Below are 24,633 nucleotides of genomic sequence, written 5' to 3' on the forward strand. Positions count from 1 at the left end.
CAAAAATGATAAAACTCTAACATACCAAAGCTAGCAATAACATCTCATTTGTCCTGCCATAAATTCAGGATTACTTTGACTTTCTCATTGGAGCTGTTGAGACTCACCCTCAAGAAAGAGTTAAAAAAAGCACTGACCAAAACCATCCTGCTAAGCACAGGAGAGACTGCACTTTGAGCTTGGCACGTGGACAATAATCAATGCAGAGATGGGATAAAGATGTCAAAACTCTACAGAAATGTTTCAGAGCATCCTGTCTAAAACGATATCCAACTGAAATTTTGCTGGGTCACCAAATTCTAAAGAGTTCCCTTCTTGCCTTAAAAGCAAACAAAAAAACCCCCAAACGTACTTCAAAGGATACTTGCAAAATGTCTCTATCACCACAGGCAGATCGATGCTTAGAAAGTTTTGTCGTGGTACAAAACTGCTGAGACTTACTGAAATGAAAATATAAAGACACACAAAACATGAATACTCATTCCAGGATAACATTATGAATTTTAGATTGTAATTTTGCAGAAAAATCAGATCTGAAATGACATTTCTTCAAGGATGAATAACCAATCTAAATACGGTTTTGCTTGGTTTTTGTTTTTAAAAGAGTGCAGCTGTTAAATCTTTCTTAAACATGATCACTATCATAGTAAAGTCATTCCACAAAATACAATTAGCATGATTTCAGCAAAACTAGATCTAAGATATGTATTTTCAGAGGCAACTGGACATCTGTAGTCATAAAGACCACATTGTGTAATTTAAGTCCTTTTCAAAGCAAAACATATAAAAAGAGATTATAGTTACCAGACTTTTTCAACATATGCAGTCCACATGTATACATTCATACTGTGGGTGCACACGTGCACTTTCTCTGAGGGCCAGAAAACTCTTCTCTTGCAGCACCTGCAGAAGATCCCCCCGACCTGAGGCTGAGCTCCTGGTGTATGGGAGCGGGGCAGATAGGGACCAGAGTTCTGGAGTCACTCTGAGAAAGCAGAGGCTAGGAGATGATGCACAGCTGCATTACACACCTCAACGCCAGTTAGCCAGTACCTAGGTAGCTTCTTTTTCTGTCTTCAGATGACACCACAAGTGACTCCAAGATGCAACCTAGTGCAGCTTAAAAACCTGGGAGGTGGGACTCTGCATCCTTCCTATAAATAATGACTGGAAAATTGCAGTGTCAAGCACCACATGACCTTGAAACACTTCTTTAGTACTGTAACTTCTTTGAAGGTGCACGTGAAGCTGCAGCTGACTGCATGTCAAACGTTTATGCGAGACTCCTCAAGGAAAACTGAGGTAGCTTGAGACCTCCCAGAGTGCACCCTGTTAGCGCAGGGATGCTCCACCTGGGTTGTCTCATCAAAAGTCAGTAACCAGCAGTCTCCGTCTGCCAGCCTTGGGGACCGTTTTAAAAGCCTTAGCTCTGTGACAGCTGGAAGAAAGTCACCTTTCCTACTAGAAGGCTCCACTCATAGCGTAGCAGAGTCTTAACCCCAGTAGGAAGAGGTTTAGGTAAATTAAGGCAGAATTAGAAAATCACCTTAAGAATGAGCTTGCAGAGTACCAACAACAGTCACTCTGTCCCTAAAGAACAACTTTGGATGCAAGTTGAGGTCAGCCACAATGGCCTGAGCTTTCCCTACCACCATGGGAAAAAGTCATAGCCATAAGAAATGCCATCTCCACAGAGGTATGTGAAAGCAAGAATTCAAATCCCACTCAATACAAACATCCCTTGGGAAAGGAACAATTTAACCCACCCATTGAGAAATTTTAAAACCATAGGCCAAGAGAACGCTGGGAGCCTCACAGCACTAGCACGTAACATAGCAAAAGCGCTGCTAAGTATATCTTAGTTAAGAGCAAGATCAGATTTCTTCAGGTTCAATAAACAATTCAAGGACCCTGGAACAAAGGTGAGGGGAAAGTAGTTCCAAAGGCACATGAGGCAGAGAACTGGTCCACTCAGTCACATAAATACATTTTCTCCTGTTAATAGAGGCCCTTCTGATGAGTCAGAAGCGCTAATTAGTCCAACCAGCAAGCATACCATGGGATGGAGAGATTTGGATAGCAAGGAGTCCCCAAAAAAGAACGGGTTTGGTGTGGCAACAAGCAGAGAACTTTCCAATACCAAAGCTGCCGCAGCTGTGCCAAGACAGCTTGAAAATCATGTTCTCTTTTACCTTAGCTTAAGAAAGACCTTTGATTTAGGAGAACTGAAAGAAAATAAGTAAGTCTGTTGGACTACAGAGTGAAGAACAAAACAGATGGAAATCCTGGACACCACCCAGCTCAGAAAGTCAGAAACATCCAAGTCAAGTGATATCCAAAGCAAACAACTTGTCAAGCTGAAGGCTGGTATCAGAACAGCTGATCAGACCTCTTGTTCATGAGCCAAAATAGCAAAACGGCTGAGGCAGACAGTGTATTCAAAAAGGTTTCAACAGACACACACTGCAATGTACTGTAATTTCAAAGCTTGACTGCCTCTTGACAAACACCTAATGGCCACTAACAAGTCACCATCCTGAACCTGAAGTTGTGCCTACATTGAGAACAGATCACTAATCTCCCTCCCTCTTTGTTACAACAAACTGTCATCCCTGAGAGCCACTAGACATGGATTTAAACTCCAAACCTTGCAGGTGAAGCAATCTCCAAAACAAAGAAACTCCTCAGGAAGTGGCTGGACTGAGCTCTAGACACTGTAATATGAGGCAATGAATTTAGTGGCTGTAATGGATCAAACCTAATGGCAGCAGGCAAATCTGTCCTTCAAGGAATAACAAAAGAATTACAGAAATTATGTTCTCCAGGCTTGTCTTCAAAAGACACTGCTGTGAAGAGGTGAACAGCAATGAGGCTGGGTGAGAGAAAACAGTCATTGTTTTCCCACTCTAATTAAACAATTCTTTGACCTGGAATTAACATTTCTTTTGTTGGCTAATGCTAGATGGTGTTGGCAAATATTGAGAAGAATGCACAACGGACACAATTTTAATTAGAAGTGATTTGGAGACTAGGTTGACCAAAGAGCTTTTCAAAACCTCTTCATGGGGGAAAGGGCATGTATGCTATGGAGGAGAGGGACAGTACGGCGTGAGATATTTCTGTGTGGTCTCCAGAAGAACTATACCTGTAACCCTTTCAATATGGGTTGAAAGCAAAGAATGATCATCCTCAGCAGTAAGGGGAAACAAGCACGGAAATACCGAGAAACCAGACTGTACTAGATAGACCTTCATCAGGGATTATGGCTGTTGTTGCCCAAAAAACTGCCACAAAGCTAGGTAGTGGCTTTTTTTTTTTAGAAAACGTGGATACAGCAGAAGTATAAGACTGGTCCAGTTGGGGGAAATTATCTTCTAGGTAAGTGTTGTGGAAGGTGGCAAAGCTGAGCTACATGAGTGTGCAGACCACACCTGAATGAGACATAAACAGCACATGGCGATAATGGGACAAGATTGTGAGGCTATAATAGCATATTAATGTATATAAGTTATAGAGGCCATTATTATGTCTTGGAGGGCTTTAAGGACTTTGTTTAGCTGCTTAAAGGTAGTCGTTCATGATAAAGCAGAACTTGCAGCTTGCTTAAGGCTTTTGCTTAACGTTGACCTATCCTCTGACTGGAGGAATAAGAAGATCCGGAGCCAGTTTGAGCCAGGAAAAGGAGACGTAGTAACCACTAGCCTAAAAACAGGAAAGAGAAAAAGCCCGCCTAGGCATGGGAAAAAGGACCTGATGAGAGAGAGGACAACCCCAGACCCAAATATTACTGTTGGACCAGACTGTGGTGTGAGGGGCAGGAACTTCGACTGCAAGGGTATAACTGCCCAGGGAGTTTAGTGTTTGGGGTCCCTCTCCGGAGGCACCCAGCTCAGGCTGTCTGAATCTGTGCACCAGAGGTAGGGCGAGTGTGTGTGTGTGTGTGTGTGAGGAGTGGGAAGGGGCACCCGTGGGCTCGCTGGAGTCGCCCGCTGCGAAGGCACTCCGCTCCGGGCAGTTAAAGTCTTGGGTGGTCTGTGTGCGTGACTCCTCCATCGGTGTGTGAATGCTCGGGCAGCAGCTTCTCCCTTAACAGTAAGTTTCCGTCTTCTTTTCGTGAAGGAAATCTTGCAGTTTTTGATCCCTGATGGGCGATGCAGATACAGTAACATTCAGGGCTACCATCTTCCCTCAAGCAGTGTGAATTCCAAATGCGAACGTTCGTCACCAGATTCTTCCCAACCAACGAGGGCCAGAGAAGGAAGCCAAGATTTTGCAATACCAGAAATGCCATGAAGGAATAAAAAGAAACACTGCAAAGTTGCATGGCAATAATGACAGGGCCCTCCCTTTCAACCTTACATATCATCTGTCCAACATAGGGAGAGCCTCTAGAGCATAACTGGCCTGTATAAGAAAAGTCTAAAAGTCTTGAGTAATACCATATGAATTAAACCCACAGTATGAATTTATATTGGATTACATTAGATACTTTTTACAGAGAGAATGCTAATTAAAAGGATTAATCAATGTGTCCATCCTAAACAACATGCATTCCTAATCATTCCTTCTGGTTTAGTTTTGGGCAAATCTCCAGCACTGTAAGTTCATTTAGGATTATGATTCTTTACATTTTCATTTTTTTTATACTGAAAACAAGAACTATATATAGCATCCATATCAGCAAAAAATATTTTTGCTAGGATATTTTACTTTAAGGAAACAGAAACATTTTATAGAAGTAAGCTGTATAGCCTATTTCTTGTAAGTAGCTAATATGGATATAAATTTTTAAAAGTATTGTATCTGGAAGTTTGCTTCAAATAAAACTATGAAATAATTACTGCTTCTCCATAAATCAGGACTATCATGACAACAATATAAGCCTAAGTAGAAAATAATACATGCATAATCTTAGAATGTTTTTCAAACATTACTTTAGTGACATTTCTAGAGAAAGTAAAGTCATAGTACACACCAGTGCAACCCGCGCAATTAACTATGTGTTAAACATAGCACCACTCTAAAAAGTAATGTCTGTCTAAAAAGTAAAGGCAGAAAGATCACACTAAAGAATAAGACATTTCGCTAAAACATATTGCTATTTCAAAATTCACACAGTGGAAGAAGAAATTATTTTCCTTTCTTAACTGTAAAAAAAAAAAATGGTTACCACACAGAAAAAAAAAAAAAAAAAAAAAATCAAACCTGTTGGCCCCAAGCCAGTATTGAACAGTGCAAAGTTAAGTCTGAAATATTTAGAAGTTGTTTCACAGGAATGCATGGAACTCTACGATAGTACAGTAGACTACCTGCTGCCCAAGCCAGGATCCTGTAATTTTAGCTCCGGTGTTTTTCCAAGGGGAACATAGAGCATAGATTGCATTTGCAGCAAAGTTTGTAATAAAGTCAAGCTTTTAGCTTCCAAATTAACACATTCAATGTGCAATTCCCAGGGTACAGTAAATCACTTTAGAATTATATTCCTGTAAATACACTGTAAATTGTATTTTCATACAGGAACTTCTTAAAGTAGAACTACCTCTTTAGATGCAGTAACATTCTTTTCTGACTTCTGAAAGACTGACAGGTTCGATTATTTTGCAGAATTACTGTTCAATAGGAAACACTGACTGAAACTCCATTGCTCCAACATATTAGAAAACAGTATCGATTGTTCTACAGTACCTACAGTTTGTATTGTTAGTGACCAAGAAAGGGAACTTAAAATAATTGTCAAACTCTAGTCTTAAAATTTGTTGCTGCATTTGGAATAGATGTCATCAAATATAGAACTGTGTGTTGCTATCACACAGGTAAACAATGTTTTCCTCCTAAATGGCCAGAGGGCAGAAATAACAAGTGAAGAGATCATATTTTGGGCTTATATGAGGGCATAGTGTAAACAAATAGAAATAAATAATTTGTCACAGAGTATCAAAATATGAGCAGCACAGAAAGACAAAAGACTGACAGATTAACTAAAAATATGTTTATGCAGGAATGCTAATCTATTTACACTACCAGATTTCATCACTGTTTCTAAAGCTCTTTTGTACCTAATTTCCATGCTTATTCAGAAAAGTACAATGCCTTGCTAAGGAGGTACTTCAAGATGTCTGAAGTAAAATCTCCCCCTGCAAAGTACAGCTGTCTGTGAGGAACAGGCAGGTTCCTCACAGGGAGGGACAGTAGTTTAACACTTCATCCTTTCTTAAGCCCATCTGAAGCTAATTTTCACCATGCTGCTCAAGCTACTAAGTAGGGATGTTGGTGAGTTTGTTCAATCTTTCCAGACTTGCTCCAAAAGCAGAATTACTTTTTACTTGCATACCTGACTCAAGGATCTAAGCTTGCCTAAAGAAGAGCCATAACACATTTCAAAGTAAGGAACTAAACTGTTATACATTATTTAATTTAGGGTACTCAAATAAATAAAAAAATAATCAGGAAAAAACTATGTTGTGATTGTACTTGTGGCTCAGTAGTCATGGGAATCTGTCACAGATACTTGGATATTAGGTGTGATTCAGTCATGCTAATATTCCAGGCAAGGTGTTAGAGCAAGATGCCCTAGAAATTTTACACTAGCATTTTGAGAAGTTCATGTGTTAGGAAAATGCAGGCGCCTGGTTCCCATGACTAACCTGAGTGAGATCTATTATAGAAATAGGCCTTTCATACTTTTCTGAAAAAACAACCATCTCATATCACATATGGTTTCTATTACCTTCGTAACTCATTGCACTGTGCACATTTCATTTTAGGCCTGAGTAGTCCATGTCTCTCCACTGGCTGTAACAAGAAATGGATTCTGCATTAAACAAGTTAACTGACAAGCGCTCCAAGACCTTCTTCAAGCAGCCAGGCAAAATAAACCATATTAGAAATCTTTTTTGTTAAACTGTTTTAATAAATAATACTAACCTGTGTACTGAAGATGCATGGGGTGTCCTACATACAGCATGTCAATATGGGGTGGATGTTTTACCCTGATTAGCCTTGTTTGGTTCTCTAAAGAAGGAGTCACACAAAAGCTTGGAACAAAGTCTTTCTGGCAGTCCATGTTGGTTCGACAAACTTTGCTGGCCTCAATAACTTTTCGTGCTGGCAGACAGGCATACTGCAAAGGGCATTTAAAATGATTATCAAATTTAAAGGTATTTTCCAACAGATCAGAATAAAAGGTACTACATATTCCTTTTTAAAGCAAAGGAAGTGCCTCACTGATATACTACCAGCCCAAGAAGAGCTGAAATCTGATTTTTTGGGTTGTTTCATCAAATCCTGCAGAACCTTTACCTGATACATATTCAACCTGTCATTCCATTTTTGGTGGAATGTGGAAGAGAGGGTGTGCACATGTACCAAAATAAAAACTATTTTTAAAAAGGTACACACATGCCCAACAAAAAAATCAAGACATCTGAACATAAGTCAGCAATTTCTAATGAAAAGAGCCTGCATCAACATACTAGTGACTTACCTGTGTAAGGAGTTTTAGTCTTCATTCATCTAAAACCTCATTTGGCTGAACAAAACCTTATGCTCAGCAAACAAACCAACAAACCTACCGGCTGTGTGGTAGCTAAAGAAACCATTCTCAACTAAGACGAACACAGGACTTAATGCAGTGCTGTGTCCCAAGTCCTACTTATAACACTCTTTCACTCTGCAGTCTGAAAGACCAGATCTTTCTTGCTCCCCATACGCCAAAGACTACAGCAGAAAGGAATAGGAAATTGTTTTTCACCCTCATGTCTCTTGCAAAAGCTCAGTGATAATTTTCCTTTTGTTCTTAAACACAAGTAAGGAAAGTTCTTCATCTACTGTTTGCCTTAGGCAAAAAAAAAAAAAAAAAAAAAAAAAAAAAAGATTTCTTGCTTCTTACCCTGATAGTTACACTCCCCATAGATGCATGAGTGTCAGACACTCTCCACTAACCTCAATACAAGCTCTTTCTATTCTAACGAAGGGGAGAGGGCACACTTTCAAATACTGCTGCAGAGCACCGCAAAGACTATTTAAAAGAATTGTTCAAATCTCACAGTCAGTCTAAGGACACTTGAAGGTCACAGGCTTCTGGATGCTTTTATTTCTCCTGTGTTCCTAAGTAGCAGCTATGAGCTTAAGAATGTCAAAGCTCAGTGGGATAGTGATTTATCAAATCTTGCTGAACTCCAGGATGTTACCAGCCACTGTCACATTTCAAACGAACTGCTGGTCTGTGCTCAATTCTCAATGGTTAAATATCACAAAAACACCCTGGAGTGGGAAGTTTATCATCATAGAAACTATAAACATAGCAGATGTAGGAACAGACTTATTTCCATTTCTTTGGGTATTTATCACTAGAGGTCAAAACAATAACAAACTGGTATGGGTAGAAAAGTTTAGAGAGTCCCTACTTGTGCTCTTTTTCTTGTAAAGAGAACTGTCAGAAATATACATCATTGTCAATATGGATCAGGTACTTTAACAAACATTGCTGTACTTTGAAGAGAGTAAGTCAAAATCCTACTGAGAAACATTATATGTTTCCATGTTACAAGAAAATCAACATGGTGAAAAAGAATCAAATGGAGGCCTTGATTTTGAGAAACTGGGCAATCTCTAGGACCTTCTCTTGCATGTTTTTAGTTTAACCTACCAAGCAGCACTGCTGGCTTCAGACAAAATAACTGAACAGATAGTCCAGGGCTTGGCTTTGCCTGTAGTGCTCAGTACCTTTAAAGGCTGAAGCACCAAAATAAGGAATTTCACCTTGTTCTCAAAAGTTGTTTCTTCTCACCAATATTCTCATCCACTGGTGAAAATGGGGGAGGTGTGCTTCTGCTTAAAGGAACGAGAGGTATAAGATCTTTTCTGGTTCTTCCAGAGACTGATTGATCATGGGAAAAATCATGGCTAATACTTTGGGGTTTTAAGCTGTAAATGGGGAGAATAACATACACATATACCTTTATTACAAACTGTAGGTATTCTTAAGCACTTGAGTCCGCTGCATAAATGTTGGTAAATATTACTAATTTAATTTAAATAATTTCAGATTTACCAAACAGAATTAGCAGTTTAAGTAACTTACCAGGTGGCTGTCCAAGTTATTGCTATATGAAAAGCAAATGTCTGTGAGGCTGTTGTTACTACAACATTCAACTGTGCCATCGAGTCTCCTATAGACTAAAGAACATAGGCATAGAGCAAGTAATCAATATTATAGTAACTTCCTGAAAATAAATCAGTCTCTGAATAAAGACAATCATTCTGTAGCCTTCAAGAATTATAGTAATTCACAGAGCCTAGCTGTGCTTCAGACACAACTAAAAATAAGCTTCACTACTTTAACAGTGTCACCTGATTTCAGTCATGTCACACACTGATTTTTTCATGTCAGTAAATCTCCTTGAGATACTGGGCATCTACCACTGCCATGTTCTGAACATTATGAGTTACAAAATACTTTTATCCGTTGCCCCCAATTTGCATTAAGGTTTGGCATAGAAATTTGTTACCTGCTACTGTACTGATTTCACTGTCTGGCTCTGGAAATGACAAAGACTCAAAAAGTCGTCTTTAAAATGTGAAAGCCTTTACAAGATTCAAGTTTTGAAAGCTTTCCAAGCCTTGAAGGCTGCAGCAGTGAATAAATTATGTTTTAAACTGTGATTTAAATAGTCTGGTACAGAATCTTTGTATAACTGTTCTTTAAATGAATTCAATCTAACTTACTCTACAACAACAGCTTTTAAAGAAAACCCACAAAAGAATAGTAACTGTAAGAATCTGTGTCACAGCAACACAGCAGTACCTTCCTTAGGTAGATCAAGCCTGCCATACTGGTTGCTGATTTATCACTGCATAACCTGCAGTCCACTAACATGGAGCTTTATGCCTGGGGCTTACAGGTGCAAGCACTGTACCGTACAGTCCTTTTTTCAAGTACCCTGAGGCTAACCAACCACCTATATTTTTGAATAGTGAATGACCATGAAATTAGTTTCCTTATAAACTACACTGAAAACACTTTTTTTTTTTTTTTTTTAATTTCAAGAAGGTCCTTGGGGCATTGTTTTCTGTCTAGCTTCATACTCAGTTTACTCTCTGTTTGTTTTATGGTCAAGTAGATAGGGTCCATTTGCTTGATACATTTTTATTGATATCTGTATTTATGTCAAGTTGTGAACTGTCAAAATTTTGACAAATAACAGCTGCTAGTGACCAAACAGAGTTCATTTAATTTCAGCGGAATATTTCTCACTGCTGGAGGCTTATGGCTCGGAAAATGCAGACAGACTGGTCTGATTAGAATGCAGCAGTGGGACAATGGGCTGCTAACACAATACAGCAACCAAGCTTGGAAGCAATATTGAGTCTCTAGTATTAAGTGTCTAGTATTTCAATCTAAACAGGACTGGTTCAGTTGCAGAATATGCAGTTTTATTATCCATGACTCTGAAACTGCATTTCAGAAATCAGCAGAAGCTGAGCATATATACCTAGAGCATCTAAGAATTGGTTCTTACTCGCCATCCCTGCCCAGCTGAAAGCATGTGCCAAAGTTGCCCTCCTCTTCAGAGGGATAATCCAAACTGTTAGGTCTCTAAAAGCAGGATCTTACCCATACTCCGCTAGTTTCCAGTTTAAATATTTATCTTAGTTCCAGCTGTAAGATTACTTTCCTTACATAGTAAAAAAAAATAAAAAAAAAAAATAAAAAAATTACCTTTTCAGTCTCACAAGAGAACTATAATGCATCAAAAAACATGGGTAGTCAAGCTGGGTGACCTCCTGTTTACTTCCAGTATGATGGAAAAATGCAGTGACAATTTTAAAGCTCTGAATAGCATCATACAGGTTTTGCTCAGCGGCAGTCCCTTACCTTTGGAATTCAGTCTCCATGGATGCTTGCATGAAACAAACTCTAGAGAGCTTTAGGGCATGTCACAAGACATTCAGCCAATTTAACTCGACTGTTCTTTTTTGTTCTATTTAATTTTTGTTTATTGTTCTAGTTTAGTTCCGTTGGCTTTTTTTTTTTTTTTCTCTCCTCTCTTTCTCGGGGTAAGCTGTTACAGCAACAAGCACTCTAATGTATACATGAAAACAGAAGGAAATAGACTGAGTTGTAGAAGCAATATGTGCAATCCAGACAAAACTGAGTTTATGGGCAATGACACTATGTGGTTGAAGAAGCAAATGAAACATAAAACCCGTATAGTGAGACACATCAGAAGAAGCGGCCATAATAAAGCACATCATCGGGTTAAGCCATACAATTTGTAATGTCATGCTGATCAAAGCAGTAAGGTAACGTGTGGAATTTACATCTGCAAAAGATCACTGAGTTGATCCATATAGCTGAACTAAAGATAGAGGAGATAATTGTATTATCTAATAACCAAGTTATGCAATAACCTGAAGAGGCAAATTTCATTATTCAGATCATACAGAATATTTGTATAGGATGACTGGAAGACCAGAGAAATTCTTCTGTCTACCTCTCCCTCACTTTCAGATTCCACAAAAATGAATGGCATATTGGTCACTGCTTAAGACAGGATAGCAGACTTGACTCATGATAAATCTGTCCCCACAACAAATCCTAAATCCAAAATAGTCTTTAAGACATGATAAAATATAAAATAATGAAGAGAGCACCTGAAGTCATACCTCTAGCTGGAAAGCTTAATTGCTGTAGGGTGGCTGCACTTATACAGTAGCCAACCTGTGACTTCTCTGAAATGTCTCCCAGACAGGAATTCCAGTCTTCCACACTATAAACTGGGCAGTCTTGTAGGTTAGTGACAAGGTCTCCCACAAAAAGACCTCTTGGTCCATTGGCAGGAGAATCCTGAGAAGAAACAGTGAAGTCAGTCATATTATTATAGCTAAAACTACAAGGATTTGTTTACAGTTCTGCTGAATAGCAATGAAATCTTTAGGTTAAGACGCTATTTCCACAGAAATAGAAAATCTCAGGCTCCACTAGAATTGATTATTTCAACTTATGATAGAGCATTACAAAGATGACATCCTGCAAAAAGAATAACTTATTTATTGCAAAGAAAAAGAAAAGAATAGGGCAAGTCTCCAAGTGTTTCGGGGGACCTCTTCATATTTGAGTAATTTTTTTTTTTCATACAAGTCAATAAGTTGTGGTTTTTCCCACCATTTTAAGTTCAAGAAGCTTAAATCAATACCCTGAATCTTTCAACAAAGCAGGGTGTACCTATACTTTCAAAGGTATACAGCATAATAGATGTCACTCTCCTTCTGAGTTCTATCAGTTCACTTTCATATCCAAGAAAGACTGAATTCTTTCAGCTCTGCTGTTCAACTGTGCTGTATTTGATTAAGTCAGAAAAAAATCAGTCCTTTCCAGAAACTCAGCAGTCTATCTCTAGTTTGCTTCCAGCTGACCAAACAAGCAAGGAAATCAGCTCAAAATAATCTTTAACATTAAAAACAGATAGCAATAACTAGAGTGATAATGCAGTTTCCATTAGATTTACTTGGTGCCAATATTGAAAAGAAGTTAAAAAAAACCCCAGAAATAAGCCTACAAACTCATCTCAAATGTCTAAACAGTTCTATAGTATGCTCAGTAGTCTATCATTATTCATGCCATGTTCCTTCATTTACTAATACTAGAAAACATGAGACTGAGAAGGAAACTTTAGGCAGACAAAAAGTGCCATGTATTAGATTCTGCAGAGTGCTGCACTGACCAAATTTGGCTGTGATAATAAGAGACACATGCAAATTTCAGGTCACAAAGCATATAATATGACACCAGTAAAGATCTTTTCTTACCTCTGCGACCTCAGTTACAAGTGCCCCCACACCCGTGTAATAGAAAGGGAAAAGAATGGCTGGCAGCAGAAACAAACCCATGAAACTTGCAACACCAAGAACAAAATTATGCCACACTCCTAAAAAGAAGGAAAAAAAAAAAAATCACGTTTCTAAATAAACACTAACAACAAAAAGGCGTTTTTGAAATGCAAGATTCTACAGTTACCTTCTAATTAACTTCCCTGAAATAATTACTGTAAGAATGGATGAAAAGTTAATTTGTGAACATAGGCAGGAAAGAAGTATATGTGTATTACTTTACAAACTTAAGTTTCTATGGTGTCACTGTGTAGGGGAGTTTTAGAGAAGCCTCTGAACCCCTGAGAATTATACTATCAGAAAAGACAGGGAAGTGGTAAGTCCGTTTCTAAGGTGTCATTCTACCATATTGATATTTCATCACATAACACTACTTTTCCATGTAGTATGCAGTGGGCAGAATATCCAGAAGAAAAACTGGGCTTCTGAATCAATTCTTAAACTACAATTTCTACCTACAGAGTTGTCATCAATCATAAATATTAAAAAACTAGTGGAATGAAATGTATTACTTTTCACCTTCTACCAAAATAAACTGTTGAATTTAATAATCTTAATCAATGGGCTTATATGTGAATAAACACTGTTTGTCCTAGTCAGCAAGACAGATGAAATTTAGTTGCAATTCAGTATTTTTCACGGTCATCTCCATTATATCCACGAAAATAATTACATGTATATGTGTCAAACAAGTTTAGAAAATTATTTGAAAAAAAGGCTTCTTTTACAAGAAAATCTGGATGTAAAACCACATCAAGAAACTAAGTTGTGCAATCAGCATTTCCTGACACATTATTTTGGACAACATATTTTCATTTGCAATCTTTACAGTATGCTGTTCTCCATAGGAAGAAATGAATTGCTATCATAAGATACACTTGGCTTCCTTCAACATCCAGTGCTACACAAATTTTCTCATTTCATTTGTGTTCTTGGACAAACAGTTTTGTATGACCAATGCAGGAAAACTTCGGAATGTTGAGGACTCCTTATTTCCTTCTTATAGTGCTTCATCTTGTCAAGAGGGGTTTGATTCAGTTCTATATTTACAGTACAGTTACAGGACAGGAACTGAAGTAAATATATTTAAAAACATATTAAACCTATCTTTCTTCCACTGTATATAACACAGGAATCATAACGTAACTCCTACTTTCCCTGGCTATCTCTACATGTCGCCTGGTCTTCTTTTACAATGTTTCTGATGCTGCAGAAATGAAAGACATTTTTGGAGTACTTCAACTAAGGGTTTGTTGCCATTAGAAGCCTAGTAGATGCTTCTTAAAGTGATTTCTCTTTCTCTAAGTTTTTATTCATCTCATTGAAAGGCAATCAGATAGTTGAAATGTTTCAGCATGCGGTTCTCTCTCACACATATACATATACATGTACACACACACACGCACAAGTGCAACAAACCCAAAAGTGTTAAGTAAATATTTTAACTTAATTGTTTTAACCTTTTTATCTTAAAAATAAACTTTATTTTTTCCAACTTAAGAAATGATCAAAATCTAAGACAGAAACAAAATTCCTTTGTAACAGTGTGGCTGCTAGAGAGAGTAAACTGAAAAAAAAAAAATTAAAATAAAATAAATAAAAAAAGAGGTGACGGAACTGCTGGATGGTGACAAGGAATACTTCCAAACAGCTAGGAAAACATAGGGCTTCATACCATAATCTACACAGTTTGCTGTGTGGAATACAGCAGGAAAGTCTAAAATAGAAAGGCTTCAAATCCATCCCAAGCAATCCACAGAAAAATAAACTGGCTCAAAATGAGAATACTTGTAGAGGCACACTGCTGAATATGCCATCAATTTCATTTTGCTTAAACAGCCTCATCCCTGGATACCTAAGTCCTTATATTTAAAAAGGAACACTTTACACAACCCTTAAAAGCCCTTAAAATAATGTTTTAAAAATCTTTAACTCCTTTTTCTGTTAAAGACAAGACAAAATGTATTAAAAAGGATCTCAAAAAGTAATACAAATATTTGAACTAATTATAAGAAAGTGCTGCACGGACACACTTTTCATCTACTAGGCATAGAATTAACGCAAAAAGTATCACAAGTCTTACAAGAATGCTCATTCACTATTCTTGAACTCATGATGCCATCTGCTGTACAACAAATATACTCTTTAATCTCCAGAGTATAGGTGGGATACAAAAGGAATATTCAGTGTCGTTCTCTACTCTAGCTCTTTTACTTCGCTGCTGCCACACAAAAATCTGAAAGCATGTCTCTGTAAACTCAGATCTTCTGAACACTGAGAATAGGTTCATTCAATGGCTCTGACAATTAAGAAAAACGGAGTCAAGTTTACTGAATATCACATTTTATCATTATCAGACATCCTAATTACGAAACATACCTATCATTAGCTGTAAAAAAATGCATATATTTATTATACCTAACTGATAACAAGCCATTGATGCTAACCACTCTTGCAACATGCTTGTTCCTATTGTATTCCCCTATTTCTGGTTTCTCAAGAAACCTGAAAATTATAGGTGTTTGCTTGTCACCAGAAACATGCAAGCAATTATTTTCTATTACAGCTTATAATGTTTTTTTTCTAGATGATTTCTCAGAAACGTATGTAAGCAACCCATTTTGAAAATCAGTATGTCTTCTCTTTCAGTTCTCTTTGCAGTAGCTGGAAATGGAAATTGATTTATTTGAGAAAGAGGGCTTCATAAAAGTTAGCCTACTGCAGTGAATGATTTTGGTTCATTAGGGTATTTGGAATATAGATATATTTACTTACCTAACATTTATCATCATTTACTTGACTTATGAAAGCTTGAAAATATGCTTTGCTAAAGGCTTCTGGACTCCCAGCCTAAACTCCTCTATACAATGTTTTAGTTTCAATATTCAAGAAACAATGTTAGTATCTAAACATTACAATAGGCTGGCTACTGTCCTACTGTCCCCTGCAATAGAAAATCATCAGTATCAAGAACCAAACCAAGATGCTAACTTTTCTATCTTTATTTCAGTGGTTTGGGAACCACCTTTGTCTCTAGAAATCAGTAATACAAGTGATTCAGGTAGCGTTAACACAGTCTCAGTCTAACTTTCCACAGCAACAGGGCTCTACTTCCCAGTAGTCAGAGACTTCAAAAAACATCAAATCAAAAACATTTGGTGGTTATTTGGAGCCAAAAGCTGTGATTCTCTTTGGATGTTTGTGTTTTAGCTTTTATTTTCTCCTGATGGCAACATCAAAACACAGTGACCTGTATAATAACATAACTCACATGTCACTGAAAATCACTCACAATACTATTGAAAAATCACATAATAGATTGGTCTCGTTGCAGAAAACGGTAGTGAATTGCTCAGGGGTGTTCACCTGTGACAGCAAGTGATGTTCTCATACTACCAGTCTTCTGGCTGAGTATTTTCCAGCTTGTGTGCTCCAAGGTTTTGCTACTTAGGCAGTATGCATCAAAAAAACAAAACAAAACAAAAACTTCTGCACTTGAGCTGGTGTAAGAGCTTATTCTAATGAGAGAGAGGAAGGTCACAAACTACACTTTTTCCCCAAGCACACAACTGGAATTTCTTATGCACAACTATTTTGAATCAGATCTAGGATATAGTAACATTTTTCGTGACAGGAAATTGGTACTCATTTAAGCTCCTAGAAACTGTGTCTCCTCCAGTAAACAGCACAATATGGACAGTAATGATCAAATGATTTTCTGAAATCACAATTTAGATTCAGAACAGAAGGATCACCTTTAGGGAAAGAGAAGCTTTTGTACTTCCTCATTTTAAACCTTCAATCCTCCATCAAGGATTCACAAATGATGCCTGCAGAATAAGTAACTGTGCTAAGCAAAGACTTAATAAAAAAGCACAAACTATTACCTGCACAAAATATCCTTAATTGCTGGACTGGAGATATCAGTTGCAAGTGGGTTGTGAACAGGTCAACAAATGCTCCAGGATAGACAATGAAGATAAAAATCCCAAATCCATTAAATCGTACTTGTTCTCTTAAAAAGAAGAAAAGAAAAATGAAGTGGTGTTACTGTAAACAAACTAAAGAAAAACTGAGAGATTCTACATAGCGCACATTTTTGACAATGACAATAATTAAAATTACAATTATAAAACTAACTTATTTTTCACAATACGAATAATTGAAAGATAATTAAACTAAAGGATGTTTTCTGCAGTAGTCGCCACTTTTAAGCAGCACACATTTGTAAGGCTGGTAAAAAACAAAGGATAAGTTCAACTTCTTTTCTGTCTCCTGGTAGCAGCAACTCATAAAATACTTAAAAAACCCCAAATTACTTTCAAGTCAACATATATTTTAACATTTGGGGGATTTTTTCTTTTAAGTAAAAAAATGGCAGCCTGTAGGATGCAGTTTCAAACTAATCTATGAAAAATTCTCTGGAAGAAGCAATCACTTTCCTTTTAAAGAAACACTTAGAGATTTCTGGAACTTGTAATTTCTCTGTTTCTCGTAAGTGAAATTTAGAGTAAATTGTAAACTAACAAAAATGAGATGTCATAACAAAAATGAAATGTCATCTGAAAAAATGAAAACAAGTCAAGAAGTTAAAAGGACAAATGCTATTTAAATATATTAGTAGCTGACACTGCCATAGAGAGATATATATATATTACCTGTATGGCAGTGTCAGCTACTAATATATTTAAATATATATATATTTCAGAGGTTTTACAATTGCCTTTAAATGGCACTTTTTGGAATAACTATGTAAAGGTTTTATGAAGCTAGAAATTTCATAAGGGACTTATAGGGGCATGACAATCATGTTCTAAGACAATTACCTTCCAATTATTATTCCAAGACAAACGAGGCATGGATCGGCTAATCCCATATCTTTACTGAGACAGTACACTGGGCATAGTATTTTATTTATTCACATTTATTTATTTATTTATTGTGCATATACATTAAAGACGACACAGAATTATACAAAACTAATGAGAATGAAGTAATACATTAATTCCCCAGAGTAAAGTCATCAGACACACCCATGCTACCAATTAGTAATAGGCAGTCTAATGCCTATACCTGATTTCATGACTTGGGTAGGAGGTACAGAGGAAAGAAGAAAAAGGCTTTTTTGGTACAAGCCTTGACTAAGCTAAGGCTCAAATATTTTAAGCTCTTGTAGTTCATAGCCAATCCTATCTTGAACTGAAGTTGGAGAAAGTGTATTAGATTTCAGGGAGTCAAAGTGATTTGCCAGAATAGTAAAACTTGCACACAGCATAGCTATTTAGTAAAGCCTAAACCCTGAGGATTGACTGTAACAGCACTATAGACCCAACCTGTGCTAGGAGGAAGGAAAAAAAAAAAAAAAAAAGTCAAGCAGAAAAGAGCAACAGCAACAGCAATGTACATTGGACAAACTAATTTCTCCCCCGGAATAGCCGGGAATCAATTTTTTGACAAAAACATAACCCAAACTTGAATATTCAGAGCATTTGCTCCAGATCTTGAATGAAGATATCACACCACTAAGGTGTAAGAATTATTCATTCTGCTTATACAAGAGCTCTGCAGTTACTCCTGGCTTCTCTGCAGTTAGCCAGCAACATGTGAAGGCACTGCAAGAGAACGGAAATTTTGTTGCTTTTTCCTGTGGTGGGATGAGCAAGAGCTTCATCCTCTACAGAAAAATCCCTGTGGATATTAGGGGAAAAAAGCTGAGAGACAGAGCATATGAAAAACAGAGGGTCCCAAACCAGCCCTTTAATTGAGAACCTTTGGGGTTATAAAAAAAGGTAGTAATGGGTTAAGATGCAGTCATGACTCCCTACGCTCATGAAAATCAGAGAAACAGCTTCACGCTCATGGGACACATAATGACGATGTCCAGGAGAAATGCAGAGGACACCTGAGTATCAGTCCCAGTAACCACCACTTAACCTTCTTATGCTAGAGTGTCATTTAACAGTAATGACTAACCATGTCAAATAACTTCTTTGTGAAGTAATCATCATAGTTAAGTGACATTAAAAATATCATCTTTGATGAAAACTAACACAACACAGACTAATAGGGGCAAATCACATTTGACTGAGTTACTGCTTCAGCCTGTTTGTATGCTACTTCACAAGCTATGTTTAAACATATCAATTTAAAATCTATTTTAAAGTACCATTGTGCAATAGCGCATGGGTCCTCTTCAAGTGCCACAGCTGCAGAAATGCAATTGTTGTGTGAAAAACAGGACCACTTTAAAGAAGTATTATTTTAAACCTGAGGCAGCATGGTTTATTTGCAAAGCAGAAGTCCTTTCTCATGATCTGTAGAATAGACACTACATTAAAACTCTATCCTTAATTGTACGCCCTTCCAAACCTAAAATCTAAGGAAGCTATGAAACACAGAATAGACAGACTCTCTAGATAAACTGAAGCAGTGCGAACAACATTCACCTCTAAATACATGCTCTGGAATATTAGGCTTTGTTGGCACATAGTAAGAGAAAAGTAATTTGTATTACCGAATAGCTGCCACCCCATGGCCGACTTCATGTATCACACCGCTGATGAGGATTGCAGAGAAGAAATAGGTCAGCTGGCTGACAGGCAAGTTTACACCAGGCACCTGTTGATGTGGGCATGACAACAAAACAAAACACAGGAGGAAACCAAGGGGTACAAAGACAAATCATTCTGCCCCTAAACTTGCTGCTCTCACTCAGCTTCTTCAGACCCACAACAGAATAGGGGCTGTTCTCATGCAGCACTATCAGTTTGTACCTCTTCTCCCAATTTATTCAATGTATTTTAAAATATATTAAATATATATTCTTTTGTTGAAGGTTGAAAAGCTCTCCAGGCACAAAAGCCTTCTCCCCACCCTACTTATTCCCCACAGCCCTGACAGAATGTGTCCTACTCTATATTAAGCTCAACAAGTTTATAAAAATGTACACAGACTTCCACTCAAATGAAACAGGCTTGGCAACTGTGAGCATTAGTTGACAATTTCCTGCAGCCAGTCATGTAGCTATGGAGAATACCCACCCCGCAAAAAAAACCCTAAAAAGACTGTATGGGACTTGAAACACTATGAGCCCTAAAAGTTCAAAAAATGAGCCTACAACCGGAACTGTCAGTCTCCCTTCTCTCTCGCTATCCAAATCACGAGACTATCCCAAATTTACAAGGCCAAAAAAAGGGTAACTTTTTTCTATTGTTCAAGTTTTGGCAGTCTATATACGGCAATTTAACCTTTAAAAAAAAAGGCACTTGAAATGAGTGTACTATTTTGATTTACGTAAGACATAATATGCAGTCTCCTCGCATTCCTCCTGTTGCTGTGGATTCCCAGCGCTCCCCAAGTCCTTCCCTGTACTAGTCACGGGACACCAGCTGCTTCCAGACGGGCTTCAAAGCAGTCACGAGTCAGAGAAGGAGGAACTATCCCCTCTTTCCTTCTGAGGGACCTTCCTCCTGCTCGGTTCCCATCCCCACTCAGCCGCCGTGCCGCAGCAGGATAAGGCCACTTCTGCCGCTTGCTCTGCGACAGGTCTCCCGTCTGCTCCGCAGCTCTCCCCGCTCGCGGCAGGGCACGCTCCACCGCAGTCACTGACACCTGACGTGAGCACAACTCCCATTGCAGTCCAGTGGCAGAAGAGAGATGCTAGGGGTAAAAATTCCCAGCCTGCCTATAGGACTCTCTAAAAGCTGCCCTTGTGGGACACAAAAGGGTGCAGATCCAAGTGAGCAGATCCCGTTCAATTCTTCATTTGGTCCCGCACATTCCTCGATTGTATGCATTCACCTACCCATTGCAGCAGAACTCTACAATAGATCGGTGAGACAATCTAGCTAAAAGAAATCCTTCAAAAGACTGTTTTCATTAATGTTAAACCGAATCATTTCACAAATTCTGTCCAGAGCGTGATCGTGACCGAGCTATTTGTCTTAACAGGCACGACTATCGTACCTCACTGTATGAAGACAGCTGCTCTTCATTCGTTAAGCATCCACCGAATGTATTACAGCATCAGCTGGTGGCACTAGTGCATCAGTTAACTGGCCTTGCCAGTGGCCCTCTGCTCCGGGCTCGCGGGAGGACAGACAGCAATAGCAAGAGTTGTCGTCTTAACACCACCATCACGATAGCCCGTTAGAACGCAGCCCTGGACGCTTCCAGACTTCACGTCCAAGAAGCTAGTTTAAGATTCACCTAAAAGGGAAGCTAACTCTTATGAAGGGTTCTGAAATAAATAGCAGTATTTTGCTAATAAGCATTGTCATCTTATATTTTATGGTCTTCTGGAAATGCCTTTAGTAAAAGAAGATCCTTTGCTAGTAACTGATCTGCCTCTTTCCCACTTTTGTCAACAGGCAACCAACACAAGAGGGGGCAGCTGAAGAAAAACAGCCCAGTTGCCTACAGATGGGTGTTTTATATAAAGTACATGACTGAACAAAAGAGGAAGGGTACAAAAATCTTAATAAAACATAAGCAGAACAGTATCTCCCTCTCTCCATAGCCAAAGGCTAAAGGCTAAACAGATTTATGCCACAGGCTAAAGTTGAGTTTAAAAAACCCCAACTTGCTCTCCTCCAGGCAGTCAAATACAAATAACTAATTTAAATGAGGAGAAGGTCCTCCTGACTTGTTCTGCACCTCTTTGCAACCACACATGGGTCACTTTTTTGTGTCAACTTATGCTAGCACATTCCCCTCAAAAAGAATACTGAAACACTTTCAAAGGCAGAATTATACAACTGTGACCATTCAGAAATGAAAGAATGAGGTAGGAAAGAAAGAGAACCACGAGTCATCTTAGGAGAAGTAACCTTCTCCCCATACATGACATTATCCCCATACATTACATCTTTTTCAGTACCAGTCTGTCCTTTGTTTGAGTGCAGTGATACTGCCAGCAGGCAGTCACTGAGGAATCAATTCCACATTGAAACTGTGAACATTATCCTAGATTTCTGCTTTCACAGTTCCAATTCACACCAGATTAATTCCAAAGGCTCACCTTTACTTTGGTTGCCTCTATGTTATTTTCTCCAAAGAGCAATATATCGCAATTGACCGCTTTGGTGTCACAGAAGTGGATCGATCCATACAATGATCTCAGGAAATGAAGATGTAAGGCAGACATACATGCTTAGGATAGACTCTGTTGGCATGTAAATTAACAATTTTCTGTCTCATGCCTAACCAGTGCTCTACTGGACGCAGAGACTGCCCGCTCCTGGAGATCATTCAGGAGCAGGCTGTGGAGCAGGGGACTGCCCTGGCAGTACCAGCAGTTCTCTCCCAGGTCTCGTTGCCTGCTTTTGCCAACACCTACTGCCTTTGCTGTGTTCACCCTGCGTGTGTGAGACAGACCCAGACCGTCCCAAAGGCACCGAGTTTATGGCATGTGCTAATGATCAGGCTTCCTGCACTCATGCAATTTTTTAAGTCTAGCTGCACGCAGTCAGTTTAGCACTTAGAGGAAGGCCTACCACGGCAGCACACAATTCCCAACTTCTGTTAGCTAGACGAGCTGAGTATTTAAATAGAGGAAAATGATCGGGCACCTCAGCTCTAGGCCATGCAGCAGAAGGCAGAGCAATCTCATAGGACTTTCTGCATTTCTGGAAAACGACCGTACATTCTGGCCAGACAGCACTCTTGGGGAAATAAGGGTGGCTAGGAATCTCTCCAGGTTAAAAGTATTGTAAGGCAATGTCAGTTCTTCCACTGCTGCCTTGCGCAGAGATAAAACAGACAGTATTTGCAATCTCTCCCATTCTGTGAAATACATTCCTTTCTAAAACCACACAATATATTTTCCAGCATCAGAAATCCATAAAACAATTAAATACATTGTTATTAGGCCTTTGACTAGATACTGCCAGAAACAGCACTTTCAATTTCACACTGTAAATTAGGGCATAAGTCCTTGAACAATCAAAAAAATATGCCATCTCTTCACTAACGAATCTTTGCTTCCACTATCACACAAAGCTCTTTACACTTCTTTCCTTTTCCACTGATGTTTTTTATTGTAATAAATGAAATAGAACACCTCTCTTCTTGTGGATTATGGATGTGCTCTGCAAACTTTAAGGCCACCAGTGCTGCTACATTGCACAGCTCAGAGCAGGCAAATTCTTAGCTCCATTTTGTATTCTTAGTACGATGATAATTTAGGGCTTTTCAAAGTTACTAGCCAGCTCTCACTCCTGAGAATTTTCAATATAAACTCTTCCACATGTTTGTCTTCATTTGCCTTCCCCTGTTTTACTACCTCCACTCCCCATTTTTAAGGCTGAAAACAAACCAGCAAATTTTTATGTAGATGAATGTCAGGAGTTAGGTTATTCTTGCATGGGAGAATTTAAGCATCACATACCCCATTAGGAGGCTGGTTAAGATCAGTTCACAACTCTCAAATAAAGACCTGAGGAGAGAACACTTACCACAACTTGCAGCATACGATCATTCTGGGCTTTCGGTGCTTCGGTGAGCATCTGTGTCAGTGTTTGCATCAGTGTCTTTCCGAGAAGAATAACAGAGCCAAACATGGCAACGATACCAAACACCATTCCTATGCTGAACCTATACAGAGAAGCAAATAGTTTAGCAGTGCATAGCCACAAGAAGATAGGGTATATTCTCCGAGCATGTAACTGCTTCAGCACAACTTAGCACACCCAACTCACAGGGCAAAACTTATCTGATGCTACTACCATTCATGTATCAACAATCCAGTACAAAAATATTAAAGGAAACTAGTAACAATAATAACATATACTAATAACATTGACTAATAACATATAATATTTTCCTTGTTTAATAAATGTTTTGCATCCAAACTACATCCTGATTAATTTTCAAATATTTTTATGTTGTTCTTACACATTCTAAATTTTATTCAGTTACCCAATACATGTAACTTGCCTTTAGCTATGAATATAAAAACTTCACTAACAATGTATAATGTACCAAGTTGCATCACACCATCAGATATCTAGAGACCTGGATCAAATGATGGGGCAGCATACATATTTATTTATATAACCTTTTTCAATAAATCTTGCATCTTCCTTACAAACAATAAAAAGAGCTAAAGACCAATAAATGAGACTCAGCCTTTTTTAAAGAACAACAGCTAAAAGGTACAACTACAAGATCAGATTAAAATCAATTACTTAAAAAACATTGTCCTTCTCACCAATTTATTTTGCATTAAAATCAGTGTTGAAAATCATTCAATTTACATCAGTCCACCTAGTGGTGAATTTTTATTCAGTGTTGTTATTATTATTTTACAATGTCCAATAGTTGAAGGATGTGATAAAGTTTATTTTCTAGCTAAAACACTTCAATTCACTACCAGTCCTTCTTCCTCTCACAATACCATAACTGTTCTCTTACCACCCTTAACAAAGCCCACTGGGAATTAGTAGATTTATTTTAAGCAACATGTACTTGTAATGTTAATTAAAGAAACTGGTGGAAACATTATACTGTAATAAATTATACGCATTAAAAAACCGTGATTGATATAGAACTATTTCAGACTGAAATAATAAAAGCACTACATACAAGAAACCCATATGAAACAGACATCTCTTATTACTATCTCACTGAGCATAGCAATACAGGAAACGAAAAGAAATTCAAACCTTACTAATTTTATATTTTCGGAGCAGATATAAAGTAATGCTAGGAAGGCAACTGAGGCAATAGTTTTCTAAACCGGTC

General features: G+C 38.1%; 1 protein-coding gene across 3 annotated transcripts in view; it reads right to left on the bottom strand.

Annotated features, from left to right (window-relative positions):
- Positions 1 to 24,633, bottom strand: part of MBTPS2 (membrane bound transcription factor peptidase, site 2) — a 44,458-nt gene that overhangs the window by 13,781 nt on the left and 6,044 nt on the right. For 2 of the 3 annotated variants that reach the window (XR_005932815.1, XM_030020202.2), the window contains exons 3-10: positions 23,346 to 23,484; positions 19,406 to 19,509; positions 16,779 to 16,906; positions 12,811 to 12,929; positions 11,668 to 11,848; positions 9,083 to 9,177; positions 6,925 to 7,120; positions 365 to 440 (exon numbers count right to left, since the gene is read on the bottom strand). Coding sequence is in view for 1 of the 3 variants with exons in the window: in XM_030020202.2 (XP_029876062.1) it covers positions 365 to 440; positions 6,925 to 7,120; positions 9,083 to 9,177; positions 11,668 to 11,848; positions 12,811 to 12,929; positions 16,779 to 16,906; positions 19,406 to 19,509; positions 23,346 to 23,484 (1,038 nt within the window). In the remaining 2 variants the exon portion in view is untranslated. Of the gene's footprint in view, positions 1 to 364; positions 441 to 6,727; positions 6,793 to 6,924; positions 7,121 to 9,082; positions 9,178 to 11,667; positions 11,849 to 12,810; positions 12,930 to 16,778; positions 16,907 to 19,405; positions 19,510 to 23,345; positions 23,485 to 24,633 lie in introns of all 3 variants that reach the window. The other variant, XR_003924274.2, reaches the window with a different exon arrangement.

The sequence above is a fragment of the Aquila chrysaetos genome, chromosome 7, assembly GCF_900496995.4.
Source record: "Aquila chrysaetos chrysaetos chromosome 7, bAquChr1.4, whole genome shotgun sequence".
Classification (NCBI taxonomy): Eukaryota; Metazoa; Chordata; class Aves; order Accipitriformes; family Accipitridae; genus Aquila; species Aquila chrysaetos.